Source organism: Odocoileus virginianus, chromosome 12, assembly GCF_023699985.2.
Source record: "Odocoileus virginianus isolate 20LAN1187 ecotype Illinois chromosome 12, Ovbor_1.2, whole genome shotgun sequence".
NCBI classification, from domain to species: Eukaryota; Metazoa; Chordata; class Mammalia; order Artiodactyla; family Cervidae; genus Odocoileus; species Odocoileus virginianus.
The window spans coordinates 27,923,975-27,951,027 of record NC_069685.1 but is presented as its reverse complement, the minus strand read 5'-3'; the positions used below and the strand labels follow the sequence as shown (position 1 = coordinate 27,951,027).

Genomic DNA, 27,053 nt, shown 5'->3' with positions numbered 1-27,053 from the left:
TGAGGAGTAGAATTGCTGGATTGATCATATAGTAATTCAACTTTTAGCTTTTTTTAGGACCCTCCATGCTGTTTTCTATAATGGCTATACCAATTTACATTTCCACCAGAAATGTACGTAGAGTTCCCTTTTCTCCATATCCTTACCAAAATGTTATTTGTGTTCTTTTTGATGAAAGTCATTCTGACAGGTATGAGACATATCATTGTGATTTTGATTTGCATTTTTCTGATGATTAGTGATCACGTCGAGCAACTTTTGTGCCAAACTGGTATTTTTTTTTTTTTTAATAATAAAGCAGTTAAGAGTATTTTCCTTTTTGAGAAAGTTTTACAAAGAATCTATTATAATTTACTCCTAATCAGGTGAGAGGCAGAGTGTGACAAGAACAGTTTGCCACTAAAACATTCCCCCAGGATGTTACCTCCTATTTTCCCATCCCACCCAATTTCTGTGACACTGGTCTTGAAAGAATTTAAAGTGTTTCAGTAGCATTATTGAAATGGTCTTTTATTTCTGTGCAGAAAAACCAAGGATATAGAAAATAGTATCTTTGAAATTATCATTAAGTTGAATTTACTTCCATGGCTTATTTTTCCTTTGACAAAAAAGCTAGTTTTCCAAAAGTAAAGTTAGTGTATACATTTATCTAATTCCATTTATTAAAATAGTTTTCAGGCAATTCTGAGAAATTTTAAATTGTGAAATAGGTGCTATGTGACATAATTCTCATAAAAGAGCTTTAGATATAATTTAAAGGAATGAATTAAAAATTATTCCTAGGAATTCCCTGGCATTCCAGTGGTTAGAACTATGCTCTCACTGCCAAGGACCCGAGTTGGAGGGGTTCTGAATGCCATGTGTCATGGCCTAAATAAATAAATATATAAAGATTATTCCTGCCAAAATAAATTATGAGGAAGAAATTTAGTAACAATTAAATACAGAATGTATTATTATATTAAAGACTGAATAGTTTCCTAAACCACTGACATACACTAGCCAAGAAGGTAAATAATTCATTAAGGTATTTTAAGAATTAGTTGAAAAAAAAAAAAAGAGTTGGTTATCTCGCTGAGCTAACAGCTATTCAGTAATGTGGAATTATGTGGAAATTTAGAAAGTATATGTGGACTTCAGAAAGTTAGTGGTAACTTGTTACATAATGTTTTTAATATAATCAATTTTCTTCATGTCTTTAGGAACTAGATAATTTCTGTAACCCCATCATTTATAAGCCCAAACCGAAAGTAGAGGTTGCTGAAGACAACGCAGAAGATAACAGTGAGCACAACGGACCAATGGATGGACAGAGTGGGACTGAAGCCAAACCAGATTCAACAAAAGACAACTCACAGCAGACTAAATCTTCTGCAGAGATGGAAGTGGACTAAGTCTTACCTTTACCTTCACCTAATTCAAATAGTGCAAGTAACCACAGAGTCCGTTCTTCTTTTACGTCTGGTACACACAACAGATGTTTAGTTGCTCTTAACCACTTTCTGTCATTTATTTTTTGGAGTAGTTTTGAAAAGTGTTTTATATTGAGTGCACCTATGTTCATTTCCATTGCTGCTTATGTGAAGCTTTAGCTCAATATAGATTAACAAGTCAGTTTAAGCTTTCCTAATCTATTTTATGTCAAACATGCAAGACTGATAAGTAGTTGGCAACAATCTACCTTATTTAAAGCTTCTACTTGGATAAACCTCAGCTCCTTTATTCAGGAAAGGATACTGTATTGCACTATTGTTGCAGAAGCATAGATTTAATTGCATCATTGTTTTTAAAAACATTGAAACTGATGTGGTTTAAAGCCACCAGGCACTGACCTTTTGTAGTCACTGTGTTGTTATAATTTAAACATTAAAACAAATAGGTTCCTTGACAAACTACTCCATCTCAGTTGTGTGCCATGAGAACTCCAAAACTTTATCATCATATAAAATGAACTAACACACACTGAAGGGGAAAGTGCACAATTTTATGTTAAGGTGACACCAGCAGTTTGCTTCGTTTCATTAGTCATGCGGATGGATGTTTCTCAGAGTAATTCAGTGTCTTTTGCACTTGAAACTTCTGATCTACTTGTCCTGAAGACCAGCTGCTGCTAAAGTAATGCTAGCCTAAAAACGATGAAGCATTTTTGATGAAAATACCTTCATGTTAAGGGGGATATGCTGTTGACTTAGACGTGCATCTGTGATGTTGATAGCCTTTGTCTTTAGTTTTAATCGTTTTTGTTTTCTTAGTTCATTTTGTTAACATGTTAACACAGGGTAGGGAGACATGGCACAGTGTGTACTGCATTATATACATTTATCAGTGACTCACTGTTAACATACAAACACTATAAGTGGTAATACTTGAAAGAAGCACTTATACCACATAAGTCTTAGGAAATAATGCTTGTAATAAACTGTTACATATCAACAGGCAAAATACAGAATGTTACATAGTGTAATCTGATATGATGTGATTAAATTATAGTTCTTGCTGTTATATAACCTGTTCAGACCTTGGCTCCAGTTTTGGTGCTTCATATATAAGTTATATGGGACGAGGGACTGTGAAACTAAGATACTTTAAGAATTTAGTCCAAGCTTCATCACCAGACTTGTTCACACTGTTCAGTTCTGTCCAAAAGCTTGAAACTTTCAGTATGGGAGGCAGACTGTTCAACCTACAAAGAAAAGAAACAGAGAATGCATGGGCACTTGTATTCTTAATGCCAATTAACTAGATTGACCTATGCTAAAATTTTGAGCAGCTCAGTTTTCCCCAAAACTACATCTTTATATTAAGAATTAACACTGACTTTCCTTAAGTAGTAAAAATTGAGAGCTCAATATCTTTAGGGATAGCCACTAACTCACAACTAGTTCTCTAAGAGAGATTTTGTTTTTACAATGTAGTCTGCACTGAAAGGAGAGTACAGACCAGTGCATTTTCCAGGGATTTTTTATTCATCCTTTCAGGGGAAGGATTTTCATTAAAAAAATCATATAGACCCAATGTATTTTTTGTCTTCAAACTAATGAAATAATCATATCCATTAACAATGATGAAACATTTGTTAAGCATGTATTGTTACTTTTCATTTCTATGTTGGTATATATAGGTTCACTTGAGCAACAGCATCAGAGTTATGAAAGGGAATAAAGTACATGGAAGGAGTTTATTGCTTTCTCTTAAGAAAATCTCCACCCACTTTGTTAGGAGCTGTACCTCTAAAAGTAATTGAGAATATGTAAGAACAACCCTTTCTGCAGCTGAACTGTCTAGTACATCCTAACATTTTCAGTTCCTTACTAGCTTATATAGTTCTGTTTTAATCAGAATTATATTCCAGTTCCTGTAGTTATGTACCACTTCATTTTATAAGTTAAATATATCCAAAAATAATGTGTATGCGTTTCTTACCCATTTATTCAACTTAAATGATTTTCAAAAGCCCTTAACCTTAAATTAGTTGTTTATTGAATACAGTAATAAAAGAGAAAATGTTCTACTTAATCTAGTTTTGGGTAGATGGTATGGGCTCAGTTTAATTTTAATCTATATGAAGTATGAAGTGCTAGACAATTAAAGATCTTTTTAAAAAAAATACATAGCAAAATAGGATATTTTCCTGTAGTAGTATGCAGATAAGAACTAAATATGTAGGAAATATCTAGGATAATTAATAGAATAATACACTTCAACTCTATGGAAAAATGTAAGTTACCTGGTTTCAGAAATCAACTCCTAATAACCAATCATAGTGATTTTAAAAACAAAAGCTGTTAAATAATATAATGAAAGTTTGCAATGTTTTAATTCCTTAGCTATGTACAGAATACTTAAGTTTTAAAATAACTACAAATAGCATACCAAAGAATTAGGCTATTGGAATAATAGATCATCTCAATTTTAAAAAGGTAAAAATTAAACTTAAGAAATACAGATTTCTTAGACTTCGGGGGGGTCAGTTTTTGGTAGATTTATGATTATATTTCTTAGCTAGAAGTCTTTAAAGTGAATTTGGAAAATCAATTATCAATATCATAAAGTGATAGTGTGAAAATATTTTATCTAAATTAGCACATCTTCAACTGTTTTGAAAAATTATGTTTAAGATCAACTAACCCAAAATAGATTTAACAACCATCCCTCCATTTTCATAAATTTGAACTGTAATACTAAGCCTATAAACATTACCCTTGGGATTTTGTTTTATTTTTAACAGCTGGTGTTGGTAGTCCACAACAATTAAATCCTTGTTATTAATTTTACATATCACAGATTTACAAGTGATAGAAAAATTTAACTTCATCTTTCTCAACTTTTAGAGATTTACAACAAAAAAATTCAATTCTAAAGGAAATGTTATTTTGTGGTTAGACTTCCAAGTTTTAAGTGGCATTTGTTTTGTGGTATTTGATTCTGTAAAACTTAATGAGACATATATCAAATTGTATTGATTTATCAGTATTTAAAATCTGATGACATTGATTAAAGTCAGCCACTGATGACTTTTCCAATGACACAGGTGTGGGGAATGCTTATAAAGTTTGATTCTAATGTTTTATTATCCTCTTAACTATAGTATGTTTTACAACTATCATTTATAAAACTAAATGTTTAATCTTAGTCAATTTCAGGAGATTCAGACTTTTTGACCAAAAAGCAAAAGCTTTAAAAGGTAATTTTAAAATTAACTTTTGTTTTGTCAAGGTTTTATTTAAAGTATAATCTTAAAATAATTTCCAGGAAGCACATAATCGTTTCTTTTGATTAAAAAAAAGTAAGATTTAATGCAGATCAAAACCAACCAAGTCTTTAACGTTTCAAAACAAACAAAAGCTTTATTTTACTTTCACATATCTTAATATAAAATAAATTAAAATTAATAGTCTTCCATATACTCATGTTTCCTAAACAAACAACTCTGGGTTTATAACATAACCAGATGTCTAAGTTTTTTTTCCCCTTGATAAATTCAAGGGTAATTGTTTCATACAATAACAGGGCACCTGAAATTTCTGGAATATTAATAACTGCTTAGAAGAGAAAAAAAAAAACCACTAAATATCTATGCCAGTGGGGTCAGTGGTCAGCAGGTGGTAATGGCTTTTTCACCTTCCAGATCTCTAGGATCTGGTCACTGTCCAGACCTCTAGCATATTGTTAGAGTAAGCATTAAAAGGAAAAAGCACATGTTAAAAATACATTATTAAATAACTTGGAGCTTTCAAGTCAAAGAAAGAAAACTAATAATCATGAACATTTGATTTAGTCTGTCATGCAGGTCAAAATGCATATTGACAAAAACATTAATGGCTTCATCTTTGTGATCTCTAATTTACTATCATGTCGTAGGTCACAGGATGAGTATTAGGGAAGTGTATTGATTACTCATAAAGAGATTCGTGAACTTCAACATGTTTTACACACTTTAGTTGTCTTACAGTATATAAACTATAAGTAGATATTACCTTAGTCCTTCCTATTGTTTTATTTATCCTCTCATTCAGTCTATTACATAATCATTTTATTTCAATTATATTTTGCTTTTTTTAGATTATTTAAGTCTTTTATTTCATGTATTTTAAAAAAGTTTTCCTATCACTTTGCTTGATAACTGATTTTATTAGCTGTCTTTTTACTTTAAAACCAAATCTGTTAAGAATTTTTTTACTCTGAAATTCATACTTAAAAAGCCATGTTGTAAATTTCCATATGTAATACCTCTAAAATTTAATATTGGCTGCATAGGTTTTTCATATTCTGGCCTTGAATACTTTTAAGTAGTTCTGGACCAAAAGAAGTCAATTTTGTGAGTACTGTGTATGATAAGTAACCAGCGTCCTTCATTTTTAATCCAAGTATCAATGTAACAAAAGGGTCAAAATTCAAAATAGTTGTTAAAGATTAGACACCTTCAATTTTTTGCTGCCTTCTGATTACATACATGTGTTGTGCATCTTCCTTGGGTTTTTTTAGAATTTAATTTTTTGCCTCCATGAACTTGAGTTAACATGCTCTTGAAATCATATGGACCCACACAGAATGTAGATGTAAAAATGTAATTAGAAATGGAGATCTAAGTAAAGGAAGCTTTAAAGCGTTGTGTTTTTTTTTCCCTGAAATAATACTTTTATGGCTTAGTATCTTAAAAGGAGACTCACAGCAAAAGTTAAAAAAAAAAAAATTGTACTTGGCTGGATGAAGCCACTGTTGTTTAATACAGAAGCAATTTTTTAATGAAGCTACTGAATTGTTTAGTACTAATATGGTATCCACGTTATTTTTCTTTTCTCCATTATTAAAATAATTTATATACATAGTGACTCTGACTCCAGTCATTAGTATAAAATACCTTCTGGCAGTTCAGTTCCTACTAGCTGACAATTGTTTTTTTAAAGAAAACTACTACATTTGATTTCTTATTTCCCAGCTTGTGGTCAGCACAAACAGTGACCAGTGCAATGCTGAAAGTCATAACAGACTGGGTTTTGCACATACCAGACCTTTAGCTTCAATGAGCAAACATGAGCCTGGCTTATGATGTTAAGTTGGTAACATTCTTTATGTAACCCCTGTACAGGCGGTGTACAATTTCTGTTTACAAAGCATAGCCATAAAATGTTTACATATGCAGAATCAGAGTATATAAAATGGCATATTAGTGAACAAATAACCGACAAAATGCATTTATCAGTTGCTATTTGTTCACTAATAGTGCACACTATCAAGACATAGTGTAAATATAAGTACATATCTACTTACTTTTGAACCATGAGTTTTGCACACCAGAGGCTTAATGTTCACATATTGAACTTCAGTGACTTGATGGTGGTTTGGGGACAGGTTTTCAGAGCCATTTATATATATACATTTGCTTGGCAATGAGGGCTGAGTAAATTGGCAAACTTTTTAAACCTTCCAATGATGTTTATTCTGAAAACTACAATAGTAGTTTTCGAATATTGGAAGTATTGTCACAGAATAAGTTGGTATTGGAAAAGAAAATCTAGGAATAAATAAACTAGAAAAGTTTATAAAGATTTTCATTACACAAAGAGGCGCTCCCTGCCCGAGTTTCTCTTAACCTTTTTCTGAGAATTGCTATCCCGGATGAAAATGTATCAAATAGCATGCTGGGGTTTCCTGGTCTACATTACAGCATTTGATGCTTAATCTTCTGGTGCTTGAACCAACTTGTGAGAATACAAAGGACAATAAATCCTCAATCCACAGAAAATATTTATACCTCCACAAACTTTCTATTATAAGTGCAAATAAAGGCTGAACAACTGGCAGTTTATACCTGTTCATCTTACCCTGATTTTCAGGAGGACTGGAAAGGATTTTGCTTTTTTAACCCACAATCCCTAGTGATGAACAGAAGAGTAGATAACCTTCGAGAGGTGAAGAAGGAATGTCTGTTGACTGTATAGATTCAAGATGATTCATGCATCCTGCAAATGCCAAAAGGCAATTCGAAGCCAGCTGTATCAAGCAACACTTGATCTCCTGTTAAACCTCCCTGAAAAGGATTTGTGTACTGGTTTTAGACATAGTAAATCAAAGGGGCTTCCTTGGTGGCTAAGTTGTGAAGAATCTGCTTGCCAATGAAGGAGACACAGGTTAGATCCCTGGTCCAGGAGGATCCCACATGCCGCAGAGCAGCTAAGCCTGTGCACCACAGCCATGCAGCCTGCGCTCTGGCCCCGGAGCGGCAACTACTGAGCCCGCGCGCCCCCAGAGCCCGCGCTCCGCGACGAGAGGTCACTGCGAGGAGAAGCGTGTGCGCCGCAGCTAGAGGATGGCCCCCACCTAGAGGAAAACCCATGCAGCAACAAAGACCCCGCATGGCCCAAAATAAACAGTAAATAAAAGAGTAAATAAAGAACTGTAGTAAAGAAAATTAACCCTGATGTAGGCAAAGAAAAAAAAATTATAAAATAGAAATCCAAATATCAGTTAACTATGGGAATGCAAGTACCATAAACTTAGCAGTTTAAGAACTATATGTAGTATTTACAAGGATACTTCTTAAACATAATGATGTGATGTGCTTAGTCACTCAGTGTCCGACTCTCGGCCACCACATGGATCCTTCTGTCCATGGAAAACTCCAGGCAAGGATACTGGAGGGGGTAGCCATTCCATTCTCCAGGGGATTTTCCTGACCCAGGGATCAAACCCAGATCTTCTGTATTGCAGGCAGATTCTTTACCATCTGCGCCACCAGGGAAGCCCCAATACTACCTTATGACCCAGCAATCCCACAACTGGGCACATACTTTGAGAAAACCGTAATTCAGGAAGAGACGCTGCCCAGTGTTCCTTACTGCAGCACTGCTTACAGCAGCCAGGAGATGGAATCAAGCTAAATGTCCACCGACAGATGAACGGATGGAGATGTGGTACACGTGTGTGGTGGAATATCATTCAGCCACAAAAAGGAACAAAACCGTGCCACGTTAACGCATATGTAGAATCTAGAAAAACAGTAGTGATGAACTTATCTGCAGGGCAGGAACACACACAGAGAACAGACTTCCGGACACAGACGGGAAGGAGAGGGTAGATATTCAGATATTCACTACCACGGCTAAACAGCTAGCTAGTGGGAAGCTGCTGCATGTAGCACAGGAAGCTCAGCTCAGTGCTGTGGCGATGACCGAGGAGGGTGGGATGCAAAGTGAGGTGGGAGGGACGCTCAAGAAGGAGGGGATACGTGTGAACATAAACTAACACAAACGTAAGTGCTGTAAAGCAATTATATTTCCATTTTCTTTTAATATAAAAGAAACCTAAAAAAAACCAAACACTCACAATGGGGTACCACTTCATCATACTTCTCAGAACAGCTGGCATCAGGTTCTGCTGTGTGTCTCAGGGAACTCAAACAGGGGCTTTGTATCAACCTGGAGGGGTGTGACGGGGAGGAGGGGGAAGGAGGTTCAAGAGAGAGGGATATATGTATACCTATGGCTGATTCATGTTGAGGTTTGATAGAAAAAATTCTTAAAGCAATTATCCTTCAACTAAAAATTTTTTACAAAGTGTTGGTAAGGATGTGGAGAAAAAGGACTCTTGTGCATTGTTGGGAACATAAACTGGTGCAACTACCATGGGAAACAGTAAGGAGTTTCCTTAAAAAAATTAAAAAACAGCACTACCAATTCCATTTCAGGGTATTTATCCAAATAAAACAAAAACATTAAGTCAAAAATATACATGCACCCCTCTCAGTGCTAAACCTGAAGCTCCAATACTCTGGCTACCTGATGCGAAGAGCCGTCTCACTGGAAAAAACCTGATGCTGGGAGAGGTTGAAGGCAGGAGGAGAAGCGGATGACAGAGGATGAGATGGTTGGAAGGCATCACTGACTCAATGGACATGAGATTGAGCAAACTCCGGGAGATGGTGAAGGACAGGCAAGTCTGGTGAGCTACAGTCCATGGGGTCGCAAAGAGATGGACACGACTGAGGGACTGAACAACAACCTCATTCATTGCAGTACTGTTTAAAAATAGTCAAGATAATGGAAACAACCTAAGTGTCTGATGGGTAATTAAAGAAGTGGTATTTTGCATATATAATATTATTCAGCCATAAAAAAGAAAAAAAAACTTACACAAATTTATAACATGTGGACTCAGAGGGCATTATACTAAGCAAGGCAGTAAGTCAGAGAAAACCACCACATTCTATGTAGAATCTAATTTATATATGTATAAATATATAGTTTAAATAGGTTTAATAAAAATTTTAAGAAAAGAATAGGTATGGAGGGGACAGTGGGTCCCTCCAGTGGAGCTAACACTGGAAAGTGCCTGAAAGGAAGACATCCTGCACTCTGGACCACGGAAGGTAGGTCAGCGCCCCCATTCCTGGGGTCATCAGTTTTGTGTTGCAAACAGCTAGCTAAGCCCCAAGAATATTCAAAAGCCTCATTCAGAATCCTCTTGAGAAAAACAAGCCGGTGAGGGTAACCAAAAATAAAAGCCTTAGGCTTCCAGTAGCCAATGTGACAAGTTCTTATATGAAAATACCAGGCTTCTGGTATGTCCACAGTATATAAAATTGTGCGTTTAATTCATATGTGGCTATCTTGAGTAATAATTTTGATACACTGGGAGTTAAAAATATAAGCTGCAGTACATACAATCCCATTTCTTTATGTAACAGGAAATATTTGTACAAAAGTAGGAAGGTAGGGAAGGGACCCTTTCAAAGTTAACATTGATTACCTACGAGGGGATAACATAATTTCAAAATAATAGTGTATTACGTACAAATTCAAATGAAGCTTGGGAAAACAACCTAGTGCTGGAGAAGTCCGGAATCCCTGCAGACAAGGAAGGTGTACTTCTTCCTACATCTTGAATGAAAAAGGGAGTCTGTCTTTTAAGTGGTTAGGGGATGTCCCCAGGTTAGGAATCTGCCTGTAAAAAGAAGACATCAACCCGTCAACCACCCCAAGTCAGGTATTTTTAAGTTGAAAAAGTGCAGTTGACATTCAGTTGTTTCCCAAATGTGATCTGTGAAGAATTAAGAGTCAGGGATGGCTTTGGGAAAGGACAGTTATGAACCTGACAGGATAACTTTTGGGAACTCACTACCACTCCTTTGCTTTTTGGGATTTTCATGAAACTTTTAGTATTCAGCAGCAACAAAAACAAAAGAAGTTGAAAATTTCTGATACCAGTGAAATAGACTTTGGAGTTAAACAAAAAATTTACTTAATCTCCCTTGGTCTTAGTTTCTTCATCTGTGTAAAGCAGATAAACCCCTACCTGCTAGGACTGTTGTGATGAAAAGATGAAATGATGCAGTTAAGCACTTACCACTTAATAGTGTTGCTCAGTTATAACCTACTCTTCGCAACCCCGTGGACTGTGGCCCACCAGGCTCCTCTATTCATGGCATTTCCCAGGCAAGAATGGGAGATAGCTTGCCATTTCCTTTCCCAGGGTATTTTCCCGACCCAGGAGTCTAACCCAGATCTACATTGCAGGCAGATTCTTTACTGGCTGAGCCACCGAGGAAGCCCTGGCACTTAATGATCGCTTGAAAGAAAAAAGTGTCACATAACTTAGAGCAAACAGTGAGCTTGGAATGCTTTACACTATACCACTGTCTTCAACTTTCCCTGTCACCTTCAGGTAAACTGTCACCAAAATGAGCACCTATTCACCCTGGGCCCTACCCTTCTGTTTGAAAAAGTCATCTCATTTTGCAGGTCAAGAACCTACATTTTTACTAGCCTGGAGGGAAAGAAGGGTGATAGACACCTTTATAACTTATGTTTAGTAAGCATCACAGTGAAGACCACTTCTTGCATCCTAGACCAGAAAAAGAATGTGAGGCCTTTACTAACTAGAATGATCCAGGTACTCTCTCTTGATCAAAATGGGATAATAAATACACAGAAAGGCAATCTGACACACTGGTTCAGCTTCTAAACTCTGAAGCTAGACTCCCTGGATTCAAGTCTTGCCTTGACCACTTACTAATTACGTGGCCTGGATAAAGTTGCTCGACCTCTATGCCTACTACAGGAAGGGAGTAGAGCCCCGCCCATCACCAGAAAGATGGATTAAAGATTCGCTGAGCATGGCCTTGCCCACCAGAGCAAGACCCAATTTTCCCCACAGCCACCCTCTCCCATCAGAAGCTTCCACAAGCCTCTCATCCTCATCCATCACAGGGCAGAAAGAATGAAAACCACAATCACAGAATACTAACCAAAATGATCATATGGATCATGGACTTGTGAAACTCAATGAAACTATGAGCCATGCCATGCAGGGCCACCCAAGACCGAGGAAGCATGGTGGAGAGTTCTGAAAAATGCGGTTCACTGGAGAAGGGACCAGCAAACCACTTCAGTTTTCTTGCCTTGAGAACGTCATGAACAGTATGAAAAGGCAAAGAGATATGAGACTGAAAGATGAACTCCCCCAGGTCGGCAGGTGTTCAACATCCTACTGGAGAAGAGCAGAGAAACCGTTTCAGAAAGAATGACCAGGCTGAGCCAAACTGGAAACCATGCCCGGCTGTGCGTGTGTCTGGTGGTGAAAGTCAAGTTCGATGCTGTAAGAACACTACTGCACAGGAACCTGGAACGTTAGGTCGATGAATCACAGTACATTGGAAGTGGTCAAAAAGGAGATGCAAGAGAGAACACTGACATTTTAGGACTCAGTGAACTAAAATGGAAGGGAATGGGCAAATCTAATTTAGATGACCATCATACATACTACTGTGGGCAAGAATCCGTTAGAAGAAATGGAGTAGCCCTCACAGTCAACAAAAGAGCTCGAAATGCAGTACATGGGTGCAATCTCAAAAATGACACAATCATCTGTTTGTTTCCAAGGCAAACCATTCAGTATCACAGTAATCCAAGTCTATGCCCCAACCACTAATGCCAAGAAAGATGAAGTTGAACAGTTCTATGAAAACCTACAAGGCCTCCTAGAACCAACACCAAAAAAAGATGCCCTTTTCATCACAGGGGACTAGAATGCAAGAAAGTCAAGATATAATGGAGTAACAGGCAAGTTTGGCCTTGGAATACAAAATGAAGCGGGGCAAAGACTAATAGTTTTGCCAAGAGAACACACTGGTCGTAGCAAACACCCTCTTCCAACAACACAAGAGACAACTCTACACATGGACATCACCAGATGGTCAATAATAAAATCAGACTGATTATATTCCTTGCACCCAAAGACGGAGAAGCTCAATACAGTCAGCAAAAACCAAGACCAGGAACTGACTGTGGCTCAGATCATCAGCTCCATATTACAAAATTCAGGAACAAATTGAAAAAAGTAGGGAAAACCACTAGGCCATTCAGGTATGACCTAAATCAAATTCCTTATGATTATACAGTGCAAGTGACAAATAGATTCAAGGAACTACATCTGATAGACTGCTTGAAGAACTATGGACAGAAGTTTATAACATTCTACAGGAGGTAGTGACCAAAGCCATCCCCAAGAAAAAGAAATGCAAAAAGGCAAAATGGTTGTCTGAGGAGGCCTTACAAATAGCTGAGAAAAGAAGAAAGGCTGAAAGCAGGAGAAAAGGAAAGATATACCCATTTGAATGCAGCGTTCCAAAGAATAGCAAAGAGAGAGATAAGAAAACCTTCTTAAGTGAACAATGCAAAGAAACAGAGGGAAACAATAGAATGGGAAAGACTGGAGATCACTTCAAGATTAGAGATACCAAAGGAACATCTGATGCAAAGACGGGCTCCATAAAGGACAGAGATGGTAGGGACCTAACAGAAGCAGAAGGGATTACTAAGAGGAGGTGGCAAGAATACTCAGAAGAACTGTACAAAAAAGATCTTAATGACCAGGATAACCATGATGGTATGATCACTCACCTACAGACATCTGGAGTGTGAAGGTAAGTGGACCTTACAAAGCATTACTATGAACAAAGCTAGCGGAGGTGATGGAATAATTAACTGAGCTATTTCAAATCCTAAAAGATGATGCTGTTAAAGTGCTGCACTCAATATGCCAGCAAATTTGGGAAAATGAGCGGCAGCCACTGGACTGGAAAAGGTCAGTCCCAGTGAAGGGCAATGCCAAAATATGTGCAAGCACAACTGTACTAATCTGACATGCTAGCAAGGTAATGCTCAAAATCTTTCAAGCTAGGCTTCAACAACACAATAACTGAGAAATTCCAGAATTACAAGCTAGATTTTAAAAAGGCAAAGGACAGCTCAATTCCAGAAAAATAAATGACCCAATCAAAAAATGGGCCAAAGAACTAAACAGACATTTCTCCAAAGAAGACATACAGATGGCTAACAAACACATGAAAAGATGCTCAACATCACTCATCAGAGAAATGCAAATCAAAACCACAATGAGGTACCATTACCCGCCAGTCAGGATGGCTGCTATCCAAAAGTCTACAAGCAATAAATGCTGGAGAGGGTGTGGAGAAAAGGGAACCCTCTTACACTGTTGGTGGGAATGCAAACTAGTACAGCCGCTATGGAAAACAGTGTGGAGACTTCTTAAAAAGCTGGAAATAGAACTGCCATATGACCCAGCAATCCCACTTCTGGGCATACACACCAAGGAAACCAGATCTGAAAGAGACACGTGCACCCCAATGTTCATCGCAGCACTGTTTATAATAGCCAGGACATGGAAGCAACCTAGATGCCCATCAGCAGACGAGTGGATGAGGAAGCTGTGGTACATATACACCATGGAATATTACTCAGCCATTAAAAAGAATTCATTTGAATCAGTTCTAGTGAGATGGATGAAACTGGAGCCCATTATACAGAGTGAAGTAAGCCAGAAAGATAAAGACCACTACAGTATACTAACACACATATATGGAATTTAGAAAGATGGTAACGATAACCCTATATGCAAAACAGAAAAAGAGACACAGATGTACAGAACAGACTTTTAGACTCTGTGGGAGAAGGCGAGGGTGGGATGTTTCAAGAAAACAGCATCAAAACATGTATATTATCTATGGTGAAACAGGTCACCAGCCCAGGTTGGATGCATGAGACAAGTGCTCGGGGCTGGTGCACTGGGAACACCCAGAGGGATCGGGTAGAGAGGGAGGTGAGGGGGGGATCGGGATGGGGAATACATGTAAATCCATGGCTGATTCATGTCAATGTATGACAAAAACCACTACAGTATTGTAATTAGCCTCCAACTAATAAAAATAAATGAAAAAATAAATAAAAAAGGCAAAGGAAGCAGAGATCAAAATACCAACATCCACTGGATCACAAGAAAAACAAGGGAATTCCAGAAAAAAACATGTTTCATTGACTACGCTAATGCATTTGACTGCGGGGATCACAACAAACTGTGGAAAATTCTTAAAGAAATGGGAATATCAGACCACCTTACCTGCCTCCTGAGAAATTTATGAGGGTTAAGAAGCAACAGAACTAGACATGGACCAATGGACTGGTGCAAAACTGAGACAGGAGGACGTCAAGGCTGTGTATTGTCACCCTGCTTGTTTAACTTACATGCAGAGCACATCATGCGAAATGCTGGGCTGGATGAAGCACAAGCTGGAATCAAGATTGCCAAGAGAAGTATCAATAACCTCAGATACGCAGATGACACCACCCTTATGGCAGAAAGCAAAGAGGAACTAAAAGGCCTCTTGATGAGGGTGAAAGAGGAGAGTCAAAAAGCTGGCTTAAAACTCAACATTCAAAAAACAAAGATCATGGCATCTGATCCCATCACTTCATGGCAAATAGTTGGGGAAACAATGGAAGCAGTGACAGACTATTTTTTGGGGCTCCAAAATCACGGCAGACAGTGACTGCAGCCATGAAATTAAAAGACACTTGCTCCTCGGGAGAAAAGCTGTAACAAGCCTAGACAGTGTAGTAAAATGCAGAGACATTACTTTGCTGACAAAGGTCCGTCTAGTCAAAGCTATGGTTTTGCCAGTAGTCATGTATGGATGTGAGAATTGTACTATAAGGCAAGCTGAAAGCCGAAGAATTGATGCTTTTGAACTGTGTCATTGGAGAAGACTTTTGTGAGTCCCTTGGACTGCAAGGAGATGCAACCAGTCAATCCTAAAGGAAATCAACCCTGAATATTCATTGGAAGGACTGACGCTGAAGCTCCAGTAAGTCTGGCCATCTGAATCAAAGAACTGACTCATTGGAAAAGACCCTGATGCTGGGAAAGATTGAAGGCAGAGGAGAAGGGGATGACAAAGGATGAGATGGTTGGAGGCATTACCGACCTAATGGACATGAATTTGAGCAAACTCCAAGAGATGATGAAGGACAGGAAAGCCTTGCTGCAGTCCATGGGGTTGCAAAGGGTCAGACACATCTGAATGACTGAACAAAGCACTTAGAATATAATAGGAGCTATATAAGGGTGCTATGTAAGAGTTAGCACATATGCTACATACTTCACACACCTAAGCATATATGTAACTAATCAACGACAGCATTTTTTCCCAGTGAAACTGTCTGAGCTCTCTGTATCCTTGTTAACAAAGACACTCCTTGTAGTTGTCAATTGATTAACGCATCAAATGAAAACTTTTCTTACATCATAAAGTCAACTGGAATATTTTAATATAAGTAGTAGAGTAAGTTAGTTTACCCATGTTAGTTTTTCTACAACAAACACTGCACAAGAATCAAACATATCCTGAGCAGAGGCAAATGATGTCATGTAAGGGAAATCTGGCACTCAGGCCTCATGGCCTGTGGCATGCGTGTGTAAATGCAAGTGAAGTCACTTCAGTTGTATCCGACTCTTTGTGACCCCACGGACCACAACCCACCTGGCTCCTCTGTCCATGAGATTCTCCAGGCAAGAATACTGGAGTGGGTTGCCATTTCCTCCTCCAGGGGGTCTTCCTGACCCAGGGATGGAACCCCGGTCTCCTACATTGCTGGCAGATTCTTTAGCACGGGAGCCAGGGAAGCGCCTGGTGGCCTGTCGTGTGTACACAGATGATCCCAGCTGCCGAAGAGAGCCTATTCACATCCTCAAACAAGCAGCCGTGAAAACTCACCTTGCCTGTCCGCATTCATCATTTGCTATAGAATAAGAGTAGCTACTAAGTCACAGACCACAAATAAAAAGGTTAGTTTCATAAACACACCACGGTCCTGATTGAAAAACCATTCACACTTCATACCCACCATGGACAGACACACATATGTGAGCCACTCGAGGACATTTACTTCAACTGCGAACATTTATCCTGAGAACCCAACCCTTGTGAGGTTAAAGAGACAGAGAGTAAGGGAGGGAATATTTAGGATCAACATAAATATTTCAAAAATATGTGCATATATTCACTGCTACATACCACATCACTTGGCCAGACCCTCGCCATATTGTATGTAATTATTTTATATTGTTAGGTTAATCATGTTCTCATTATGGCTTGCAATCTATAATTATCTTTTATTTTTTGTTTCGCTATTGACTGTGAAAACTGATAAAACATCTTTTACTACTGTGATTATGTAACTACTACTCACTTAATACCACTGTTACATGATAGGTCAACAGAAAAATAATATAATTTTATGTCACCAAAACTAAATTTAATAGAAAAATCTGTAATCACTTTTTAAACTCCAGATTCTTATCAGAATAATCTTGGAATTTTTTTGAAAAATACAAATGCCCAGGCATTGCCTTTTTTTTTCTCCAAAGAATCAGATATATTTGTAATGAGCAGCAGTGTTTAAAAACAACTGGACTATATTTTACTTTTATCTAGTTTGTTTCACTATTTCTATTTCATATTCAGTGCTCCCATTTCATTTATGTTTTCCAATTTCTATTTTTTTATGTTCTTTCTCAAGTCTTTATAAAACATAATAGAAAAGCTTTTGTATACATATGTATAAATAGTAATATATAATATATATATTTTAGAAAACTTATGAACTTTTGCCTAAAAAATTTATGACATTTTGATTCCACTTTGACTTAGTATGAACAGAATGCTAGATTTCTAATTAAAAAGAAAACGGATATGCAGCAAGCAACAAAGGTCTACCGTACAGCATAGGGAACTATAGTCAGTATCTTGTAATAATCTATAGTGGAAAATAATTTCAAAAATAACATGTGTGTATATGTATAATTGAATCACCTTGTGTGCACCTTAAACTCTGTAAGTCAACTATACTTCAATAATACACGGTAAGATTTTTTAAAAAATGAATCCATCTACCAATGAGAAGCCCATGCACCTCAACAAGAGAGCAGCCTGCTCACCACAACCAGAGAAGGTATGTGTGCAGCAATGAAGCTCCAGTGCGGCGGTAAAACAAACAATGCAAAAAGAAAAAGGAGAAAGAAAAGTGTGTGTTTTGCACCAACATCAGCATATGAACAGTGTTCTTCCATGGGCTAGAAGTGAGCGAGTCCTACACAGGGACGTTTCCCCTTTCGGAACCACTGCTGTGGCTGAACCAGCCCTGGTGGCTCTTGTGACTGCCAAGATGCCTTCAGCAATAAACATCAGGAAACTTTGAGAAAAAAAAAAAAACCAGCAAGGTTTATTATTCACAGGTCTGAAGGATACACGGCACACCTGGGGACACACAGTGAGGTCACTGGTAGAGAACTTTCTCTATTATTTTTGTAGCTTTTCTGTAAATTTGAAATTATTCAAAATAAGTTTGGAAAAATTGCCTTGCAAAAAATGTTAAAAGAAGTTATTGAGAAGATCTGGTGCCTGGTGAGAAACTGCTTCCTGGTTCAGAGCCAGCTGTTTTCTCACTTTGTCTCCACATGGTGGAAGAGGCACGGAAGCACTCTAGTTCTCTTTTACAAGCTAACTAGTCCCATTCAGAGGGTCTCCACCTGCACTGCATAATCATCACACAAAAGTGCCACCTCCAAATACCATAAAGTTTCAACATATGAATTTGGAGGGACACAAATATTCAGTCTACAGCAAAATGGTATAGTGGTATTTGAAAATGTACTTAGATTAGTGTCAATGCATAGTGCAAACTCTGGGAAAACCACTAAAAAAATGTTTTTTTTAAAAAAAGTATAGCTGATATACTAAAAAAAGAGAGAAAATGGAATCAAATAAAATGACTAATTAAAAGGCCAAAAAAGAGTGGAAGAAAAATGGATGAACAAAGAACAAAGACAACAGAAAGCAGTAACAAATATGGTAAGTATTAATCCAAATATATCAATAATTACTTTGCAGCTCAATGATCTAAATGCACCAATTCAAAGGCAAGTGGTTGTCAGACGGAAAACTCATCTAAACTTATCTACAAGAAACCCCACATAAAATATGAAGACTCAGATAGATCAAAAGTAAGTGGATTGAGAAAAATATAACATGCTAACACTAGTCAAAAGAAAGCAGGAGAGGTTATATTAATCTCCAACAAAGCAGACTTTAAAGTAAGGGAAGTTATAGGATAAAGGGAAGAATAACACATTACATAAGGATAAAGGGGTGAATACTCTAGAAGAAGTAACAATTTATAATGTGTATAAAATATAACAACAGAGCATAAACTGTGTGAGACAAAAACTGATACAACAGCAAGGAGAAATAGATTAATCCACTATCACAGTTGGAGACATCAAACACCATTCTCTTGGTGAATGAACACATACACCAGAAAGAAATCAGTTAAGTAGAAAGCCGAACTTAACTGTAATAAAAAAGAAAAAACTGTTTCTGCAAACAAAAGTCCAGGACCAGATGGCTTCACTAGGGAATTCTACCAAACATACAAAGAGGAACTTATATCAGTCTTTCTCAAACTCTTCCAAAAGAGAGAAAAGGAGGGAAGACTCCCAAAGTCATTCTATGAAGCCACCATCGCCCTAATACCAACACCAGACAAAGGGAAGTGTCAGTCACTCAGTAGCACCCGACTCTTTGTGACCCCATGGACTGTAGCCCACCAGGATCTCTGTCCAAGGGATTTCCCAGGCAAGAATACTGGAGTGGGGAGCCACTTCCTTCTCCAGGGGATGTTCCCCACCCAGGGATCAAACTCAAGTCCTCCACAGTGCAGGCATACACTTGATCCTATGAGCCATCATGGAAGACAACACCAGACAAAGGCACTACCAAAAACGAAAACTACAGGCCAGTATCTCTAATGAATGTAGATGCAAAAATTCGCAACAAAATATTAGCAAACTGAATCCAACAACACATACACATAAAAAAGATTACACGCCATGACCAAGTAAGATTCATCCCAGAGTCACAACGTGGTCCAATACATGCAAATCCATCAGTGTGATATACCACATCAAAAGAAAAGACAAAAACCACAGTCATCTCAACAGATGCAGAAAAAGCATTTAACAAAATTCAACATCCAGTCATGATAAAAAAAAATTCCTACCAGAGTGGGTACAGTGGGAACATATCTCAACATAATAAAAACCATTTATGACAAACCCACAGCCAGCATAACACTCGATGGTGAAAAACTGAAATCCTTCCTGCTAAATTCTGGAGCAAGACAAGGATACCCACTCCCATCAGTTCTATTTAACATAGTCCTCTCCACAGCAATTAAAAAAAAGAAATAAAAGGTATCCAAATTGGAAGTGAAGAGGTAAGATTATCATTACATGTAAATGGTATGATACTAAAATATAGAAAACCCTAAAGACTACACAAAAACTACTAGAATCCATAAATGAATTTAGCAAGGTAGCAGGATACAAGATTAAAATACAGAAATCAGCTGTATTGCTTTACACGAACAATGAAATAACATAAAGTGAAAGCAAAAAAAAAAAAAAAATGAAAGCCCTTTTAAAATGGCATCAAAAAAATAAAATATTTGGAAAAAACCTGATCACAGAGGTAAAAGACCCATATGCTGAGAACAATATAAAACACTGAGGAAGGAAATTGAAGATGATTTAAGGAAACTTCATTGGAAAGACACTCCATGCTTGTGATTTGGAAGAATTAATATTGTTATAACCATCATACTACCCAAAGCAATCTACAGATTTAAAGTGATCCTATCAAAATACCCATTATATTTTTCACAGAACTAGAATAAATAATCCTCAAGTTTATATATGGAACCATAAAGGACCCAGAATTGACAAACTAATCTTGAGGAAAAAGAACAAAGCAAGAGGCATAACCATCCCAGACTTCAGACAATACTACAATGACCTATTGTAATCAAACAGAAGGGTATTAGCACAAAAAAGGATCATGAATCAGTGGAACAAAATAGAGAGTCCAGAAATAAACACTACAGTCAATTAATCTACAACAAAGTAGGCAAGAATATACAATGGAGAGAAAACAGTCTCTTCAGCAAGCGGTGTTGGAAAAGCTGGGCAGCCTCATGTAAATCAAGGAAATTAGAACACTCCCTCACATCATATACAAAATAAACTCAAAATGGTTTAAAGACTTAAAATATGACACAACATCATAAAAATCCTATAGGAGGACACAGCAAAACATTCTCTGATATAAATCATACCAATGTTTTCTAGATCAGTCTACCAAGGCAATAGAAATAAAAGCAAAAATAAACAAATGGGACCTAATCAAACTTATAAGCTCTTGCACAGCAAAGGAAACTATAAACAAAACAAAACAAAACAAACTACAAAATGGGAGAAAAATATTTGAAAATGATGCAGTAAGGGCTTACTATCCAAAATATATAAACAGCTCATTCAACTCAATAACAAAACAATGCAATAAAAATAGGCAGAAGACCTAAATAGACATTTCTCCAAAAAAGACATATAGATGGCCAAAAGGCACATGATAAAAATGTTCAACATCACTAATTATTAGAGAAATACAAACCAAAACAACAATGAGGTTCCACTTAAGGCCAGGCAGAAAGACCATCAGTAAAAAGTCTACAAATTAACAAATGCTGGAGAGGTTGTGAAGAAAAGAGAACCTTTCTACACTGTTGATGGGAGTGTAAATTGATGCAGTCACTATGGAGGTTCCTCAAAAAGCTGAAAGCAGAGTTGCTAGATGATCGAGCAACCCACTCAGTAGCACATTTGGACAAAACTCTAATTCGAACAGATACATGCACCCCAATATTCATAGCAGCGCTTATTTACAACATGCAAGACAAGAGAACAACCTAAATATCCATCAACAGATGAATGGATAAAAAAGATATCCACAAAGGAAATGGAAGACACACACAATGGAAAACTACTCAGCCATAAAAAAAAGAATGAAATAATGCCATTTGCAACAACACAGATGAACCTAGAGACTACCATACCAAGTGAAATAAGTCAGAAAAAGAAAGACAAATACCATATGATATTGCTTATATGTGGAATCTAAGATATGACACAAATGTACTTACCTACAAAACACAAGCTCACAGACATGAAAACAGACTTTTGGTTGTGAAGGGGTAGAGTGAGTGTGGAAATGATGGATTGTGCCTTTAGGACTAGCAGATGCAAACTACTATATATAGAATGGATAAACAACAAGGTCCTAAAGGCACAGCACAGGAAACTGTATTAAATATCCCATAATAAACCACAATGGAAAAGAAAAACCAAAATAAACACATAAACAGATACATACACACATTCATAAAATCATCTAAGCTTCCCTCTTAGGAAACTAGGGGGGAAAAAAAGACCAATTAAATCAAAAGAAAGCAGAAGAAAAGAAACAATAATAGAGAAATCAATGAAATTTAAAACAGAGAATCAATAGAGAAAATCAACAAAACCAAGTTTTTTGAAAAGATCAACAAAATTCATAGGACCCTACTCAGGCAAACTATGAAAAAAAGGTTACAAGTTACCAATATCAGAAATGATAGAGGTAGGTTATCACTATAGATCTCATGGACATGAACAGGATAATAAAAAAATACTTTGAACAGTTCTATGCCCACAAATTTGATAACCTAGATGAAATGGACCAATTCCTTTTCAGGACCAATTCCTGAGATTTATTGCAGGTATACAAAGCTAAAAATTAACGTAATCCACCACATCAGCAGGCGAAAAGAGACGAATTACATGATGATATCAATAGATGCAGAGAAAGTTTTTGACAAAATCTAACATCCACTGATGATAAAAACTCTCACTAGCAGTACAGGAAATCTTCCATTACCTCAATAAAGACCATCAATTAAAAAAACCCAACAACTAACATCATACTTAATGATGAGAAACCAGGAGCCTTTCTGTTGATATCAGAAACAAGGCAAGTATGTCTCCTCCCATCATGACTTTTCAACATCAAGCTGGATGTACTTGGATCAAGTACTAACAATACTATAAAACAAGACAATGAAATAAAAGGTATACAAGTTTGGAAAGAAGACATAAAACTGTCTTTGTTTGCAAATGATACTATCACCTATTTAGGAAACCGAGCAAATCAACAACAATAAAAAAGCTTCCTGAAACTAGTAAGTGATTATAGCAAGGTGGCAGGATACATAGTTAATATACAAAGTCAACTGCTTTCCTCTTTACCAGCAATGAACAGTGGAATTTGAAACGAAAAATACGATGCGATTTACAGCAGCAACCCCCAAAATGAAATACTTAGGTATAAATCTAACAAATATGTACAAGATTCATATGAGGAATACAACAAATCTCTCATGAAAGAAATCAAAGAATTAGATAAATGGAGAGATATTCCATGATCATAGATAGGAAGACTCAATATTGTCAAGATGTCAGTTTTATTCTAACTTTGATCTACAGATTCGATGCAATCCCAATAAAAATCCCAGCAAGTTCTTTTATGGCTATCAATAAGCTAATTCTAAACTGTATGCCAGAGAGACAAAAGATCCAGAATAGCCAATGGAATACTGAAGGAAAACAAAGCTGGAGGACCGATGCTACTCGACAATTAAGGGTTACTATAAACCGACAGCAATCTAGAAACAGTGCGGTATTCATGAAAGAACAGACAAGTAGATCAATGACAAAAAATAGACAGCCCGGAAACAGACCCAAAGAAATACAGCCAATAATCATTGATAAAGGATAACAAAGGCAATAGGATGAAGCAATAGATAGTCATTTCAACAACTGGGTGATAAAACAACTGGGTGGGGTGGGGTGTGTGTGTGTGTCTCCCTGCGCGCGCAGTCATGTCTCTGTGATGTCCACATGCAAAAACTAACTCAAAATGGATTATAAACCTAAGACTAAAGCTATAAAACTCCTAGAAGATAACACAGGAAAAACTTAAGATTATCTTGGGAATGACAATGACTTTTTAAATATGACACCACACCACAATCCATGAAAAAAGTAATTGATAAGCTGGACTTCTTTAAGAAATGAAACTTTTGTTCTTAAAAAAACATCATCAGGTTTCCCTAGTGGCTCAGTGGTAAAGAATCTGCCTTGCAATGCAGGAGACATGGGTTCGATTCCTGGTCCAGGAAGATCCCACACGGCGAGGAACAACTAAGCCCATGTGCCACAATTCTTGAGCCTTTACTCTATAGAGCCCAGCAGCCACAACTATTGAGCCCATGTGCCGCATCTACTGAAGCCTGCGCACCCTAGAGCCCTTATTCAGCCGCTGAATAGTCACTGCAAGAGTCAAGAGAAGTCACTGCAGCGAGAAACCCGAGCATTGAAACTAGAGAGTAGCCCCAGTCACAGCAACCAGAGATAAATCCGCATGGCAACGAAGACCCTGCACAGCCAAAAATAATAAAATGATTTTTTTTTAAAAGAAAGACATCATCAAGAATGATAAGATAAGCCACAGACTGGGAAGATGCTGCAAAACCTACACTGCTAAAAGACTGTTATACAAAATACAAAGAACTCTTGGGACTCCCCTAGTAACACAGTGGATGAGAATCTGCCTGCTGTTACAGGGGACGTGGGTTCAATCCCTGGTACAGGAAGATCCCGCGTGCTGTGGGGCAACTAAGCCACGCACTACAAGTATCGAGCCCAAACTCTAGAGCCCGAGAGCTGCAACTACTGAAGTCCATGAGCTGAGAGCCTGTGCTCCACAACAAAAGAAGCCACTGCAAGGAAGAACTTGAGGACCGCAACCAAGAGTAGCTCCCGCTTGCCACAACTAGAGAAAGCATGCACACAGCAATGAAGACCCAGGGCAGCCAAGTAAATTAATTAAGGAATTTTTAAAAATACAAAGAACTCTTAAAACTCAACTATAAGAAAAAAAAAAGTCAGAGTTCAACTGATATCTCACCAAAGATATACATACAGACGGCAAATAACCATATGAAAAGATGCCCTACAACATACAGCATCAGGGAAATGCAAACAAAAACAAGATACAACTACACAGCTCTTACACCGGCTACAATCCACAACAATGATAACAGTCAAATGCTGGTGAGGATGTGGAACAACAGAACCCTAATTCATTGCTGGTGGGAATGAAAAATGGTACAACCACTTTGGAAGAGTCTGGAAGTTTCTTAGAAAATTAAAACATACTCTTACCATATGCTCCAGAAATTGCTTTCCTTGGTATTTACTGAAAGGAGTTGAAAATGTGTAGCTAGAAATTTCTGCAAGAGGACATTTATAGCAGTTTCACACACAACTGCCAAAACTGGGAAGCAACTAAAATGTCCTTCAGCAGGTAACTGGATAAATAAACTGTAATATACCCAGACAATGTAACATTATTGTTGTTTAGTCACTCAGTCATGTTTGACTCTTTTTGTGACCCATGGACTGTAGCCCACCAGGCTCCTCTGTCCGTGGGATTTCCATGGAAGAATACTGGAGTGCGTTGCCATTTCCTTCTCCATGGAATCCTTCAGACCCAGGGATCGAACCACATCTGTTGTCTTTCCTGCATTACAGGCGGAGTCTCTTCCACTGAGCCATGCAGGAAGCCCCAGTGGAACATTATTTAGCCCTGAAACAAGTGAGGTAACGCACCATGTAAAGGTATGGAGGAAACTTAGATGCATATTTCCTAAGTTAGAAACTAATCTTTTAATGGCTACATTCCATATGATTCCAACTATTCAACATTTTGGAAAATTCAAAACTATGGAGAGAGTAAAAAGATTAGTGGGGCTTCCCAGGCGCTAAAGAACTCACCTGCCAATGCAGGAGACTTTAAGAGACATGGATTCGATCCCCGGGTTGGGAAGATCCCCTGGAGGAGGGGATGGTAACCCACTCCAGTATTACTGCCATGGTCAGAGGAGCTTGGCCAGCTGCAGTCCAGTGGAACGCAGAGTCTGACACGACTGAAGCGACTTAGCAGGTAGCACTGGGGATGGGAGAGAGGTGAACAGGAGTACAGAGGATTTTTAGGGCAGTGAAAATACTATAATAATGGATATATGTCACTATACATTTTTTTCAAAAAAGAGAATTCTAAGGTGAAGGGTGGATTTTGCATGATTACGCCTGCATGCTAAGTCACTTTCAGTCGTGTCAGAGTCTGTGCAACCCCATGGACTGCAGCCCACCAGGCTCCTCTGTCCTTGGGATTCTCCAGGCAAGAGTACTGGAGCGGGTTTCCATTTCCTCCTCAGGGCTTCCCTGGTGGCTCAGACCGTAAAGAAGCTTTTTGCTAGTCAGGAGAACAGTCTTCACCATGAGGGTTCTAGTGTTTTTCTAGATATGAGAAGGTATTAAGAATTGGGCTCATAAAATCGGCTCCTGAAAACACCTATTTGAAGACCTGTTCTGCCAGCTTTTTACAGAGCACAGAGTGCCTCACTTCCGCCCTCCACCCTGAACTCCTTTCATGGGTGTTGAAAATCAGCAGCTGCAGCAGCACGTGACTTAAAATACTTGTAGAGGTAGCAGCAGACTAGCAGAAACATTATTTAAAAAATATGTGCTTGACTGCACTGTACTCCCCCTTCACCAGGAACACACATATATACTAACCTTCCCCTCCTGCATCTGTAGCAATTTTCTCAGAGCTATCTGAAATGCTGTCTCCCCGCCTATTTATTAACCTCATTTTGCCTCAAGTAAAACTTAACTCGTAACTCATACGTTTTGCATTGAAGTCGACATATATTATCACACGTGTGTAAGATCTCTCAAACATGAGTTATTACACAAATAGCATTGTAATTAATAGAAATTTACCAAAATAAATAAAGGAGTCCATGTTCTTAAAGTACCGCGTCCACTCATTTCAGTTATGAAACATGGAGTAAGCACTGAGCTGTAAAAGGCTGCTTAAGTTAGATGAGTTTTAAGAGTCGGGAAAGACTGAACAACAACTAGCTGTTACGTCAACTTTAAGTATTTGGAATTTAAAAATTATTTTAGGTCCTTTACAGAATTGGAAGCAGGACCTTTTCACACCCTGACGTATGTAAATGACCATATTCCAAGTTACCTTTTTTATCCGTCTGGAGCAGGTCCCCCAAATGCCGAACTGCCAACACTTCCGGCCAAGCTGCATGACGCAGAAACACTTCCGGTCCTCGTGCAGGGGCGGGCGGGCTAAGGCGCCTACCACGCATGCTCGGCTCCGCTCAGCCTCTTCGAAGCGACCCGCCTCC

The 27,053-nt window shown here is 37.8% G+C and overlaps 1 protein-coding gene and 1 long non-coding RNA gene across 3 annotated transcripts in view; one reads left to right on the top strand and one right to left on the bottom strand.

The window, feature by feature from the left end:
* Nucleotides 1-6,110, top strand: part of HSPA4L (heat shock protein family A (Hsp70) member 4 like) — a 56,634-nt gene extending 50,524 nt beyond the window's left edge. For both annotated transcript variants that reach the window (XM_020916713.2, XM_070474860.1), the window contains exon 20: nucleotides 1,203-6,110. In XM_020916713.2, coding sequence (XP_020772372.2) covers nucleotides 1,203-1,394 — 192 coding nt within the window. In that variant the 3' untranslated portion in view covers nucleotides 1,395-6,110. The remainder of the gene's footprint in view (nucleotides 1-1,202) is intronic.
* On the bottom strand, nucleotides 2,394-27,016 carry LOC110152934 (uncharacterized). Its single transcript, XR_002318524.2, has 2 exons — nucleotides 26,888-27,016; nucleotides 2,394-2,683 (listed from the first exon to the last, which is right to left on the bottom strand). It is a non-coding gene; the product is annotated as an uncharacterized lncRNA (long non-coding RNA).
* Between the last annotated feature and the right edge of the window lie 37 nt (nucleotides 27,017-27,053).